Raw genomic sequence first — 12,805 nt, 5'->3', positions numbered from 1 at the left:
CCCTGCTGCTTGGCGCGCTTGAGATAGGAGTTGTTATCATAGCAAGATGACACGGTTCTGTGTGACTTCGCAGAAATCGTGTCGTAGGATTGTAAAGCACATTGAATGCCATCGAAAAAGCAATAGCATATCAACCATCTTCCTATTATCTGTCGGCTTCAGGTATGCGGAACGTTGCTGCTGACCTCGGTCTAGTAGCACAGTGTTCAGGCTAGAAGGCTTCTGCAGATAGAAGCATGGCCCTGATAGTGTTTTGTGTAATTTCTTCAAGCAAACGCCTGATGTCACCGCTTTCCAGAATTGATAGCAAACGTAAGAAACCGATATCAGTGCAGTGGATCATATGCTGTTAGTGCTTATTCTCATCCACCAATTCTCCTTCTGGCGGTCTATAATTGTGTAACCCGAGCTGCCACACGTAGATCAAGTCGTAATCAATGCATGCGCTTCCGAAGAGTGCTCAGACCACACGCAATGGCAGACACTCGAGTCATAAAAATTTGCGATGATCATGTTCGTGGCGCGGGGTAAGCAACGCTGGATATAGTATGCCAGAGAGCCTCGCGCCTCGGAAAGCCCACGATTATTCCCCACTGACCTAGTATTCCGATCGCGAGAGTTTAAGGGGTCCGGTCGGTTATCTTGGCAAATCTTCGGTAAAGGTGTGGTATCATAACTCCCATATCTCATGTCTAAAAGTATGTGTGACGAGGCCGAAAGGAAGACAACTGAGTGATGCGACCTGTAGAGTTTTCCAGAGTGGTGTGGAAGCAGATAGATCACTCACGACTAGTCGAGTCGTCCCAATATGCGGTTTCTTCTGACTCGTCTCCGGAGGTAATCAGGGTGGTGCAGGGAAGAAGCCATCATGGACACGTGGTGTGTGATGTTGTTGTTGCCTGCCAGGATTGTTGTGAGTATTATCTCGTGGGGCAAATACTCTCCAAACAATTCTTGCAAGAAGCGGACGCGGTTAAGGCTTCTGGTAGCTGGGAGGAGGAACAGTGGAGGTAAAGATTAGACTGATGTTGGTGACATGCTGATGGAGATATTGCCGCACGAGTTACCTAAAGTTAGCTTTTGACTATCAGCAATGCCCTGGTTATGAGCATGATACAACTGGAGTCATTGCAAAGTTTTGCCCAAGATTATTATGGTGTCCGTCAAATTCCGAAGTGCGGCCCCTGAGAAGAATAACGGGTTCACGGGAGAGACATCCGGGGACTCGTCTGGCTCCGACCCGACCAGTACACTGAAACTGGATGGGCAATACATCCTCAGCGATTGGCGGAGAAGACAGCCTGCAGGGTACTTGGAAAGCTTGCGCAGACCCCGGCACACCATCCGGTTGCATTGGGAAGTGGAAAAGCCAGGTCAGCATGAAGAACAGTGGGAGTGGGTGGGGATGGTTGGCTGTTAGAGAGCGGGTAAGGCTGAAGCACATCCCACTGGCTTTGTGGTACCGGATCCACTACACGCGCTATTCACCCCCTAGGGCCCTCATTCTCTGTGCTGGTTTGTAGGAGAAATCGTGGCTCTTTAGTCACGCCCAAAGAGGGGAGATGAGAAGATTTTCTGTCGCCTGATAAGAAAAATGATTCCTTCCCTTCTTACTCAAGCATCCCTCCACATCATTCCAATGTCCCTCTCTACGCCAACTCTCAGTCTCTGCTTTCTTTTGCCAGGATGCAAGGCCTAAAGCAGCATCTTGCTCTGTTTAGGAAGCTCACCTTTAAGCTCCTATGTGCTGCAATCTGCTTTGGCTTATCGGGCGCTGCCCGGGGTCCGTTGTTCCCCTCCCTTTCCGTGCATCCTGGCGAACTGACTCCTTATAGGTCTTGATTCTGGGCTTATCGCCAGCACTGTGGCGGAACAATCGTTCGTTGACCAGTTTCATCTAGAGGCCGACTATCTCAGTGCATCCCAAAAAGCCAATCGCTTGTCGAACATCACCTCTATGGTCCACATAGGCAGCTTACCGGGGGCTATAGTCGCATTCCTCTGCAGCGAGCGCATCGGAATCCTTTGGACCTTCCGTCAATGTTGCTTGATGTGGATCATTGGTTCTATAGTGTTTATCACATCCCGTGACCTTGGGCAGGTATATGCCGGTCGATTTATAATGGGTCTTGGTATTGGACAGTTTGGTGTAATGGCCCCAATCTACCTCGGAGAGGTGGCACCCAGAGAAATTCGCGGGATGCTGGTAGGCTTATATGGCATGTCAGAATACCTAGGGATTATGATTGGGGTGAGCATATTGAATATATATAAGGTAATAACCTGACTCAGCTTACTGACCTTGACAGTATTTTTCAATATGGGGGGCGTCCATTCACATCCCCGACTCGAGTGCGAAGCAGTGGGTTATCCCGCAAAGCGTTCAAATAATGTGGGCAGGCCTGCTACTGATCGCTTCTCTGCTCTGTGAGGAGAGTCCGCGTTTCTTGTGTCGAAAGGACCGTCCTCTGGCAGCACTCCAATCGCTTGCACGACTATGGAACGTGTCGCCACTGGATCCGGGAATACATGTTGAAGTCTCAAATGTCAAGATTCAGCTCAAACTTGAGCGTGAGGTGGCATCACGATCAGGTCTGATTGGAGTGCTGAAAGAGCTTTTTGGGACAAAATCCCACTTGAAACGGATCGCCTTCGTGTTCATCCTGCAGTGCTTGGGCGAGTGGTCCGGCCCCAACTCGGTGACTAGTAAGTCTCAGCCCCGGAATCAGCAATGCGCACGCTCGGGCTAATCTGGCATACACTAGCATATGCCCCCGAATTATTCGGACTCTTCGGTATCCAAGGCCAGTCGCAAAAACTCTTCACGACGGCGGTCTTTGGTGCTGTCAAATTTGTATTCGCGCTAATTTCGGCAGTCTTCTTGATCGATTATCTGGGCAGGAGGAAGACATTATATATCGGCCTCGTGCTTCAGGTTATCGCACTGACCTACGATTCGATCTTTCTCACTATATTTAGCTCCCTATCTGGTCAGTCGCAAGATGACCCAGCAGTAAGGCATGCTGCCATCGGCGCAATTGTGATGATTTACTTCATCGGCATTGGCTGGGCCCTGGGTTGGAATTCAATCCAGTATTTGATCACCGCCGAATCCTTCCCACTGGGGGTTCGGATCGCAGGTGTGACTCTCGTTACACTGTGGCACTATGCCAACCGGATCGGCATTTCCAAGGTTGGTTCCATGTATATCCTTGGCGCAGATCGACTGTCGGGATGATATTAACTAGAGATTCCTTCCCTCTTAGGCAACCACGTTGATGCTGCTCGACCACGACTCCCTAACCCCCAAGGGTACTTTTTGGTTTTTCACAGGAATGTCCTTGCTGGGACTCCTATTCACATGGTGTTTCCTGCCCGAAACTGCTGGTAAGGGGCTGGAGGAGACCAATGAGCTGTATACAGGAGATCGGGGTGGTACAACCCCGCACGACCAAAAGGCTGCTAATTAGAGTCGGAAAATGAGCGGAATTTGCCCGCCTCTCTGTATCTACTCAAAAATGAGTTTGAATCGTTGGGAACCTACTAAGGTTATATCCGTTGACAGCCAGGAGGCCGCATATTTCCGTTATTCCTCAAACTAAGGTTTGAGCTATCAAATTACCCCGCAAGCCAAATTGCTCGTAATTCTCCTCGCTGACATAGTAACGATCCTTCTACTCCTCCTTAGTGGGTCGAGTCAATCAATATGCTCCGCCACAGTCGACTTCAAGTGGGGTAAGCTTTGGGATGGTGTGCAGATATCGGTCAACTGCGTGACTCAATTGGTGGAGGAGGTTTCAAGCTAGATGGTAGGTGCTGTTGGAGCGGAATACCATTCCACAATGGCGCTTGTTCTTGCAGCTGTAATCTCAGGTTTTTGCGAAGCATCGCCGCGGAATGAACTCCTGCTACCGGCCATAGTACCAGTATAAATCCGAACGTGTCCGTATGGCTCTTTCTGCACTACCGAGGAGCTTTCTCACAGTTTGCCTACCATTATTCGAGCCACCTGTTGGCTGATCAACTGCGGTGCGCAACATGGAGAATTCTTTTGACTACATTATCTGCGGGTTAGTTTCACTTAGTATAGAGTGTGCTTTTTGTCTGATCTTTGTCTTCACTATGGCTAACTGCTCTCTTCGACACTCAGGGGTGGCACCTCAGGATGCGTGGTGGCCGGTCGCCTGGCTGAGAATCCGCACATAAGAATTCTTCTTATTGAAGCTGGACAGCATAATAAAGATCTCGAAAATGTCCATATGGTTGGCGGGTTCGTACATGCATTACACTCCTAGGAATCGGCCCAACTTTTCTTACTTGATTAGCTGGAGTAATCTGCTCGACTCTACGACAGACTGGAACATTGTCACTCCGCCCACGCCCAACGTCAATAATCGGCAAGTCAAGCTCAGCAGAGGCAAATTTCTTGGAGGTTGCAGTGGCTGCAATGGGACACTTTGCATACGCGGCAGCAAGCAAGATTACGATGATTGGGGTCTGGATGGGTGGAGTGGCAAGGAATTTTTCAAGTACATGCAGAAGGTATGTGCCGCCATACCCATTCACCATAAGCAGGAGGGGACTGAGACACTAGAAACTTAATAACTTTATCCAGGCCGAAACGTTCCATACTAAACCCTGGTTTAAGGCGTCCGATCAGCATCATGGAAACTCGGGTCCTCTTCACGTCGAACCACATGATCTCGCGCCCATTTCCGAACGCATTATGGACTCTTTCGTTTCGCAGGGCCTTCCCTTGGATCCTGACATGTTCACAACTGGTGAGACACCTCATGGCTGTGGTCATGTACCACGGTCAGTATACAATGGTATCCGCACTACTAGCGGAGACTTTGTCACAAATGGGTATCATCGCAACAATGTTACGATCATGACAGACACCACTGTGGACAAGATACTCTTCAAGAAGACCCCAAGTGGGCCTAAAGCGGATGGTGTCTCGGTGGTAACAGCAAATGGGCGACGGACACTACATGCCAAGAGGGAGATAATTATCAGCAGTGGATCTTATTGCAGCCCTACAATTCTAATGAGGTCTGGGCTAGGTCCGAAGGAAGAATTGCAGAAACACAACATTGAATGTTTGGTCAACCTCCCGGGCGTCGGGAAGAATCTCATGGATCATTTGGTGGGTGCTCTATGGCAGCTTCATCTTTAGAATTTGCATCTAACCAGAACCGTCCAGATCGTTTTCATGTTCTACGAGACAGAAAAGCCTGGTCTGACGACCGACCACCACGTCTACCACGACGATAGTTTTGACAAAACCTACGCGCTTTGGAAGGAGAAAAAAGAAGGGTTTCTGTCAACCTTCCCTTTTGGCTCCTTCGCTTTTGCGCGTCTTGATGAACGTCTTAAGAATGAGCCACTGTGGAAAAATGCGCCACGACAGCCAGGCCGTGATCCCATGGGTCTGACACCCAATCAGCCGAACGTTGAGCTCTTTACTACGGAATGTTTCGGCGGTCCTAAACAGTACGATCAATTTCCTATTGATCTCAAGTACGCATTCTCAATCATCGCCGAATTGTTCTCGCCTAGGTCTCGCGGTAGTGTGACGCTGAAATCTAAGGATCCCTTGGAGAAACCTGTAGTGGACTGCAACTACCTCGCAGACCCACTGGATCTGCTTGTGATAACCGAAGCATGTAGATTCGCAAATGAGATCATTACCAAGGGCGCTGGGACGAAGGACATCGTGAAAGGCTCTTGGCCTCCTAATCTGACCCACCACACTTACACGAAGAGAGAACAGTGGATACCTTATGTAAAGGAACATGCGACAACTTGTATGCTCCTTTCTTCTATCTGTTGGCACCACTTATACTGATGGACTTATTCTAGGCTACCACGCTGGGGGTACCTGCGCAATGGGCCCAGATGGCGATACCAACGCTGTTCTCGATAACAAGTTGCGTGTTCGTGGCGTGACCGGACTCCGTGTGGCAGATTGTAGTGTCATGCCAACTCTCAACGGAGGACATACTCAGATGCCTGCTTATGGAATTGGCGAGAAATGTGCGGACCTCGTCAAAGAAACGTGGGTATCTCAAGCCCTTAATGTTGCGAAGCTCTGAGGTTTCTTTCCGCATTGCTGCGAACAGTGCCGCTTTGGGGACCGGCAACCGTCTGGTTCTGGTATAGCCGTAGATTTGCTTGAATATTTACGTTATATATATGTCATGAGCTATGACGCTTCTCTCTGATATTAAAGACTTCATCCATGGTTTCAAATTCCCACTATCTTTGTTAATAAATAGATCAGACCATCCAAAAATAGCAATAGAAGATTGGAGCACCGATATGGTTCTCATCCCACTCTTCTCAAGCTGGCCAGCTCGCAGTAGGTGTATGCGCCGATCATCTTAATACCTTCAAAGTCGAAAAGGAAGCATCGAATGTATGCGTTTGTGAGATCTACACGATCTATAAGCCCAACCTATCAAGTCCTTTCAACAACAAGGTTGTGTAGTGTAATGGTTATCACTCTGGATTCTGATTCCAGCAATCCCGGTTCGATCCCGGGCACGACCTTTTTGTATCCGTGGCATCATGGTCCGAACCATGAATTTTTGTTTCGCCCACCATGTGTTTCTATTATCATTACCTAAACAAACCTTGTCATCTTATCCTCTTCTTCCTTTACCTCTCTCGCACCTCGGCCTCGGCTGCCCGATTAACAATGATATCACCCACCCGACAACCCCCTAAACACCCAATAACAACCACCTCTCATCAGCCTTGTGGGCCCAACCGCCAATTCTACCTCAACGCTACCCACTCTTTACGATGCCGATAACCCGTCCTACCAGCCAACCCACTCCAATGCGCCATTGCCATTTGTCCGTCCTGCCTTAGGGCTGTCGCAGTAAGGCTGATAGCGTGCTTGCGTGCTTCCAGCAGAAAATGGCGCTTGTAGGAAGAAAAAGAAAAACGCTGCGTTGTACAGGATATCCAGCCAGATACGTATGTTCCCAGTTTCTTTTTTTCATTTCCGCTCGGAGATTTTCATAATAAGGGGGGCTGCTCTGGTTTGCCTTCTTTCATTTGTAGTAAAGTTTCCTATCTATTTATGGAGATATTCTCCCCCCCTCCTCTTAGGGTTTAGGGTGTTGAAGAGGGGGTGGCTAGACTCTTCTTTCTATCTGCGATGGCGTTTCGTAACTTTGTCTTTTAATCCTATCTTTCCTGCATGTGCCTTAATCCGATATAGTCGGTGGTATTATCATTGCTTGCTTTGCCGCATGCATATATCATCTTAACTTTATCCTTGTACATATCTCATCACCTTATTACTATACTGTACTACTGCTCAGGAATGTCAGAGCCCTTCCACCCCGCGAAATCACCGGCTCTCCCGGTCGTGGAATCCTCCACAAACCCCAAGTCCCCTCAATCCCAGCAGACGAAAGTGCGCCGACTAAGAGAGACCGTCGATAGCAACTATGCCGACATCATCTGTATCATTCTGTGCTTCGTCACGGGGCTTTGCGACAGCTCCGCGTTCAATGCGTGGTCATGCTTCTTAGCTATGCAAACCGGTTGGACATCTCCCCTTCCCCTTTATCCTACCACCTTTAAATCCCTTAACACATTACCATAACACTAATATTGAAATTATTAACAGGAAACACCGTCGTCCTCGGCCTCGGCGCCGCCTCCCTCCCCAAAGACGACAGCGACAGCTGGCTAAAATCCATCGTGTCAATCGCCAGCTTCGTGACCGGCTCATTCATATTCAGCTTTGTCGGACGACACCTTGGTCCTGCACGTCGCGGCACGCTCTTCGCCTCCTTCATGGTCCAAGTGATTCTCATCGTGATTGCCGTCTCCCTGATCCAGTCTGGACTTATCGCGGAATCCGAAGCCGACGTCATCTCTGGCCACCACCATGGCGGCAAGCTCCTTGAGCTGATTCCCATTGGCTTGTTGGCCTTCCAGTCCTCCGGGTCTATCAATAGTACGCGCTCGTTAGGATTTAATGAGATCCCGAGTGTGGTTATCACGAGCGTGTATTTTGATATTGCGTCGGATAAGAATATCCTGGCTGTGCAGAATGTTAAGCGGAATAGGAGAATTGCGGGCGTGGTGGCTCTGTTGATTGGAGCTATTGTGGGCGGTTGGTTGAATAGGAGCGCTGGCGGGATGGCGTCGACTTTCTGGTTGGCGGCTGGGATCAAGTTCCTTATTGGGTTGGGGTGGTTGGTTTGGATGCCTGTTAGGAACTAGGTTGTTGGACGAGGGTGGGTTGGGGGAGTGGTGCGATCACTTGGGGTATGGTGGTTAGTGAGGTATGTGGTGTGTGTGTGTATGTAGGGAGGGAGTGCGATTGTATAGTATTTTGTTTGGGGGGCGTTGTTGTATAGATGGATGGGTAGACTTGGGATCGCGAAAAATAGAAGGTATAGATTTCTTTTTTCATGCTTATTTGCTGAGTAGGGTGGGTGTGAATGTAATCGTTAGTACTGTGATACTTCACAGATAGAAATCGCAGAGTTCAGTTGATGATCAATATAGTGATGAATATATCAGCACTTGCTATGTATGCATCATTCATGACTTCCATTATGATTAACACAACCGGTCCAGGACGCTCAGTACATTGCAAAGCATCAGGTGACTAGCGGACAGGGTTGAGTTGCCCTTCGATATGTACATGATACTGCCACTGCTGCTCTGCTCTGTCTTGCGTCTTGGCGATTAACATGTCATTCCTTGTTCCATGTTTCAGGATACACTATCGTACAGTCTTCCTCCACCTCACAAAGCCCACATCCCTCAATTGGTATAGTTCCATCTTCTCATCAAGTATTTAGTCGCGCATAGGGCGCAGAGGGCTCTGACGGGGGAGCATCATCGGGGGTCCGCGAGCGCGGAGCCAGGCGTCGTTGTGAGGGCCTTCGGTACGAATAACGCTGCCGATGGACATGAAGAGACTGTCAAAATGTATGGTTAGTATCAAGCAGTCGAACATAGAAAAGCGATGAATAGACGTAGAATCGCAAGGAATTGCGCAGAACATACCCAAAAGTAGCACCAGAACCAAGCATGTATTTACCCAGGGTACGCATAACACCGTTAGGTCCAGCTCCGTATTGGAAGATGGTGACAGTTCCTGCTTCATATTAGTCGGGTTCAAAGGAGGGGTTGCGTTTGCATAGACGAACCGATGATGAAACCCATAATACCTCCAACAGCTGTTGGAAAAAGATTAGTACCGTAGTAAACAGCATGCAAACTTGTTCAACCTACTGGATCCCATCATGGCACCCATCTTCACTGTAAATTAAGTCAGTAAATCAGTACGGCAGATTGAGCGAAACTCATCCAGCTGGTGAATGGGCATGAGATCCGGTTAACTAACTCTTCTCAAAGGTAGAGGGACCATGCCCTTGAGGGGGACCAGCGACGACGGGCATGTTGAATGATAGTTAATAAATATACAGCGAGCGCAAAGAATTTGACAGCACAAGACCAGTTTCCCTCAGACGGTCGATTCCTCCGGCTTCAGTCTTCTAGAGTCGGCAGCAAAGCTCCAACGGTGGGCGCATCGAAACCCGAGGCCCAGAAGCACGTGACACCGCCTGCCGTATTGGTAACCAAAGGTCCGTGCGGTGTTACCTAAGCACCACACGTGTGTTCACACGTGATTTTTGGCCTCAGGCGTAGGGAGACGAAGGAAGCCGTGAGCTGATCGGCTCTTCTCTCCCGCCGCAAGTTGGTGGCTCTCCCCATGAAGTCTGCTCCTGAATCGTCTGATCCAGTGCCTCGACTTACTTTTTCGGCGGCTTAGGAGCCTGTGCAAGGCGGTAGTTCCGTCTCGTGCCTCCGTCTTCGTCGCTGCCCGGTCGCTTGGTCCGTTCACTCCTCGGTTCGGGCCAAGACCTCCACGCCTCCTTGGTCAGGACTGAAGCGCCTTCTTGCCTCACCATCAGATCCCTTTTTAGACTCAACTGTTCATACTCATCCTGCCGTGGTAAGTTTGGCTTGCTAGCTGTTGGGTCTCGCATGGCACTCGACGATGGCAGGCGCTGTTGCGTCGATGCGGAAACGGACTCGATGTTTATATGAGGGTCGTCCGGACAATTGCTAACGTGACCTCTCACCAGCCGAACGGACTGTATTCACGATATTTCCGCGCGCCTACCGTCGCTACAAACATTTTTGCCTTCGAGGTCCGTCGCGACGGGCACTCACGGGCGGTTAGCATTCGAACGCTTCTCCTTGCATACGTTGACGATCCTCTTTTTCCGTTGAGCGGACGAGCGCCTATGAGATAGAGCTCCTTTCCATCACACTCATCATACGCTATCCTTCTCCATGACTGCTGTGGCATCACCACCTAGTGTGCAATCGGGCCCTCACTTGGGATGGTTCGACTCTGGTAACGGAGGACAAGGTGCTCTGTCTTCAATGGACGCGGAAGAAGTCTCACGAACATTTTTGCCGCGAAGGACTGTTCAGAGATCGAATTCCTCCTCTTCCCTAGCATCTACTTCATCAACCTCAACCGCTATAGTCACGCCGCAACCCTCTAATGCGGGACACGTGAACAACGTCGAACACGCTACATGGTCAGCAAAGAAGAAATCCTCAAGAAATAACTGGACAACTTCCAAGTCAGAGCCGGTGGCTGGGCTGAGCAGCGCCCGCTCCCAGGCTATGCCGGCCTTTTCTTCGGGCCCAGGAGCCTCTTCTACTATGACCGCGATTCACCAGCCGTCTTCCATTGTTCCATCTCAACACATGCTTCAAGCATCACAACAAAATGGCGTACGCGCCGCGAGCGCACCAGCAGGCGATCCTCCCGCCATTCTCACACTCTTACCCATCAACGGTACCTTCGACAAGAAGCAGATTAACGTACCCTTCTATCCGGACCTACTCCGCATAGGCCGTCAGACAAACGCCAAGACTGTGCCAACCCCAGTGAACGGTTACTTCGATTCCAAGGTGCTGTCTCGACAGCACGCCGAGATCTGGGCAGACAAGAGCGGAAAGATCTGGATCAGGGATGTCAAGTCGTCAAACGGTACATTCGTGAATGGGCAGCGTTTGTCCCCGGAGAATCGCGAATCGGAACCCCATGAGCTTCGCGAGAACGATACCTTGGAGCTTGGAATTGATATCGTCAGCGAGGATCAGAAAACGGTTGTTCATCATAAGGTTTCCGCCAAGGTTGAACATGCCGGCGTATACAGCAGCATTCCGAATATCTTGGACCTCACACTAGGCGATTTGGATCCTGCTTCTGGAAATGGACTGCTGCCGTCTCCCCTTAGTCAACCGATGTCACATCTCAGGGGACGATCGGGAAGCACCATGAGCAACCGCAGTGCTCAGAGTGCAGCTAGCAGTCAATTCAACGCAATACAACAACAACGTCAGATGAACTATTGGAATTCTCCTATATCTATAGAACAAGTTGTTAAGCGACTTACGGTATGTCATCAAGGTCACCTTCGCAGCGAGCTTGCTCTAACACGATTTCAGAGTGAAATGAAACAGGCTAAACAACAATCGCAAGAGCTCCGGCAAACGGACGAGTTCTTGACTACTATAATGAAACCCGGATATGCAGAGAGGGAGAAACCGAAGCCTTCACCAGCGGATAATAATGCACCCCGTCCAGTTAATGGGCGGCCAAAGATGCCTCGCGTAGATTCCTTCTCTCGCTTTTCGGACCCGCCAGCTCCTCCACCGCAGCAACCCTTGCCCGAAAAGCCCGATGCTTTGCCGCGGAACGGCACAGACGCCCTATCGCCGTTGAAGCGATCCGAGACAGAAAAGTCTAAGCTTGGCCCGAACTCGCCCGTTACACGTGAAAATAGCCAGATTTTGTCTCTCATTGAGGCTCTGTCCTCCGCCAAAAGGGAGCTCGATAGCCAGGGTGCTCGTGTTAAGGAGCTAGAAGCGTTGCTGATTCAGGAACGAAATGCTCGTGAATCTGCCGAGGAGAAGGCCCGTAGTTTGGAGATGAAATCCATTCAGCCTGCTCCCGGCCTCACCGCAGATGCTGAAGCCGAAGACAGCACCAAGAACTTGACTGAAATGGAAGAGTCAAAGACTACGCTGCCAGATGCCGGAGCTTCGATCGATTCTGATGCACCCGCTTCTGAAAAGGAGTCGATGGCAGAAAGTCAAACAGATGCTTTACAACGTCGTCTCGAGTCAATGATACTGGAGATGGAGGAGATGAAGAAGCAGGTCACAATGTTCAAAGACCGGGCAGAAGTCGCGGAGAATGAGACTGTTGAGGCGCGGAAGTCGCTGGCGGAGATGATTGAAACTCTGCGGCAAGAGCGCGCAGAGCGTACTCAGGGCAAAGTAGTGTCTGGTGCGCAGACAGATGCTCCTGCTCCTGCTGGTTCTCCATCTGAGCCACAAGAATCCGCCGAAGAGAAGGGCAGCGTGTGCGCTGAGCAACCACAGCTCACTGCGACGCCGTCAGCTACAAAAGCGGTGGACAACGCAAGCACGACGTTTGCGACACAATCACACCGCCACGACGTCTTAGAGCAATCCAGTCCTTTTGCTTCTATGCTTGGAGTGGTGCTCCTCGGCGTTGGGCTGATGGCTTACCTGAACAGCTGGCAGAAGATGGACAAATGATCATTTTGGCTAGCACATCATGCCTTCTGCTGGCGCATGACATAAATTGTGCATTCGATAACACCTTGAAAAGCTCGTCTTGTTCTTCAAGTTACTAACCTTCGATCCTTCCTTCATACCTTTTCTTTCTGATTCTCCGCTGGTTCTATTTCATAGTTTGTCCCATCTTGTA

At 49.9% G+C, this 12,805-nt stretch overlaps 5 protein-coding genes and 1 non-coding gene across 6 annotated transcripts; 5 read left to right on the top strand and 1 right to left on the bottom strand.

Moving 5' to 3' along the window:
• Positions 1–1,686: 1,686 nt before the first annotated feature.
• Positions 1,687–3,470, top strand: AKAW2_11616A (uncharacterized protein; the record flags this gene model as incomplete). The annotated part of the gene is made up of 5 exons (XM_041684120.1): positions 1,687–1,783; positions 1,836–2,251; positions 2,310–2,706; positions 2,766–3,193; positions 3,267–3,470. 5 exons carry the CDS (start codon positions 1,687–1,689, stop codon positions 3,468–3,470), a joined length of 1,542 nt encoding a protein of 513 aa, XP_041538336.1.
• Positions 3,471–4,038: 568 nt separating this feature from the next.
• Positions 4,039–6,098, top strand: AKAW2_11615A (GMC family oxidoreductase; the record flags this gene model as incomplete). Its single annotated transcript, XM_041684119.1, has 6 exons — positions 4,039–4,070; positions 4,151–4,270; positions 4,326–4,542; positions 4,616–5,149; positions 5,207–5,810; positions 5,866–6,098. The coding sequence occupies 6 exons, from the start codon at positions 4,039–4,041 to the stop codon at positions 6,096–6,098; spliced, it is 1,740 nt and encodes a 579-aa protein (XP_041538335.1).
• A 385-nt stretch (positions 6,099–6,483) lies between these two features.
• Positions 6,484–6,555, top strand: AKAW2_t10033A. The gene has a single exon. It is a non-coding gene; the product is annotated as a tRNA-Gln (tRNA).
• Positions 6,556–7,339: 784 nt separating this feature from the next.
• On the top strand, positions 7,340–8,250 carry AKAW2_11614A (YoaK family protein; the record flags this gene model as incomplete). Its single annotated transcript, XM_041684118.1, has 2 exons — positions 7,340–7,562; positions 7,649–8,250. 2 exons carry the CDS (start codon positions 7,340–7,342, stop codon positions 8,248–8,250), a joined length of 825 nt encoding a protein of 274 aa, XP_041538334.1.
• Positions 8,251–8,833: 583 nt separating this feature from the next.
• Positions 8,834–9,440, bottom strand: MGR2 (MGR2/ROMO1 family protein; the record flags this gene model as incomplete). Its single annotated transcript, XM_041684117.1, has 5 exons — positions 8,834–8,957; positions 9,046–9,136; positions 9,189–9,218; positions 9,274–9,300; positions 9,386–9,440. 5 exons carry the CDS (start codon positions 9,438–9,440, stop codon positions 8,834–8,836), a joined length of 327 nt encoding a protein of 108 aa, XP_041538333.1.
• A 901-nt stretch (positions 9,441–10,341) lies between these two features.
• On the top strand, positions 10,342–12,633 carry AKAW2_11612A (putative cytoplasm to vacuole targeting Vps64; the record flags this gene model as incomplete). Its single annotated transcript, XM_041684116.1, has 1 exon — positions 10,342–12,633. One exon carries the CDS (start codon positions 10,342–10,344, stop codon positions 12,631–12,633), a length of 2,292 nt encoding a protein of 763 aa, XP_041538332.1.
• Positions 12,634–12,805: the final 172 nt, after the last annotated feature.

The sequence above is a fragment of the Aspergillus luchuensis genome, chromosome 1, assembly GCF_016861625.1.
Source record: "Aspergillus luchuensis IFO 4308 DNA, chromosome 1, nearly complete sequence".
In the NCBI taxonomy this organism is placed as follows: domain Eukaryota; kingdom Fungi; phylum Ascomycota; class Eurotiomycetes; order Eurotiales; family Aspergillaceae; genus Aspergillus; species Aspergillus luchuensis.
This window is presented reverse-complemented; position numbering and strand designations above follow the sequence as displayed.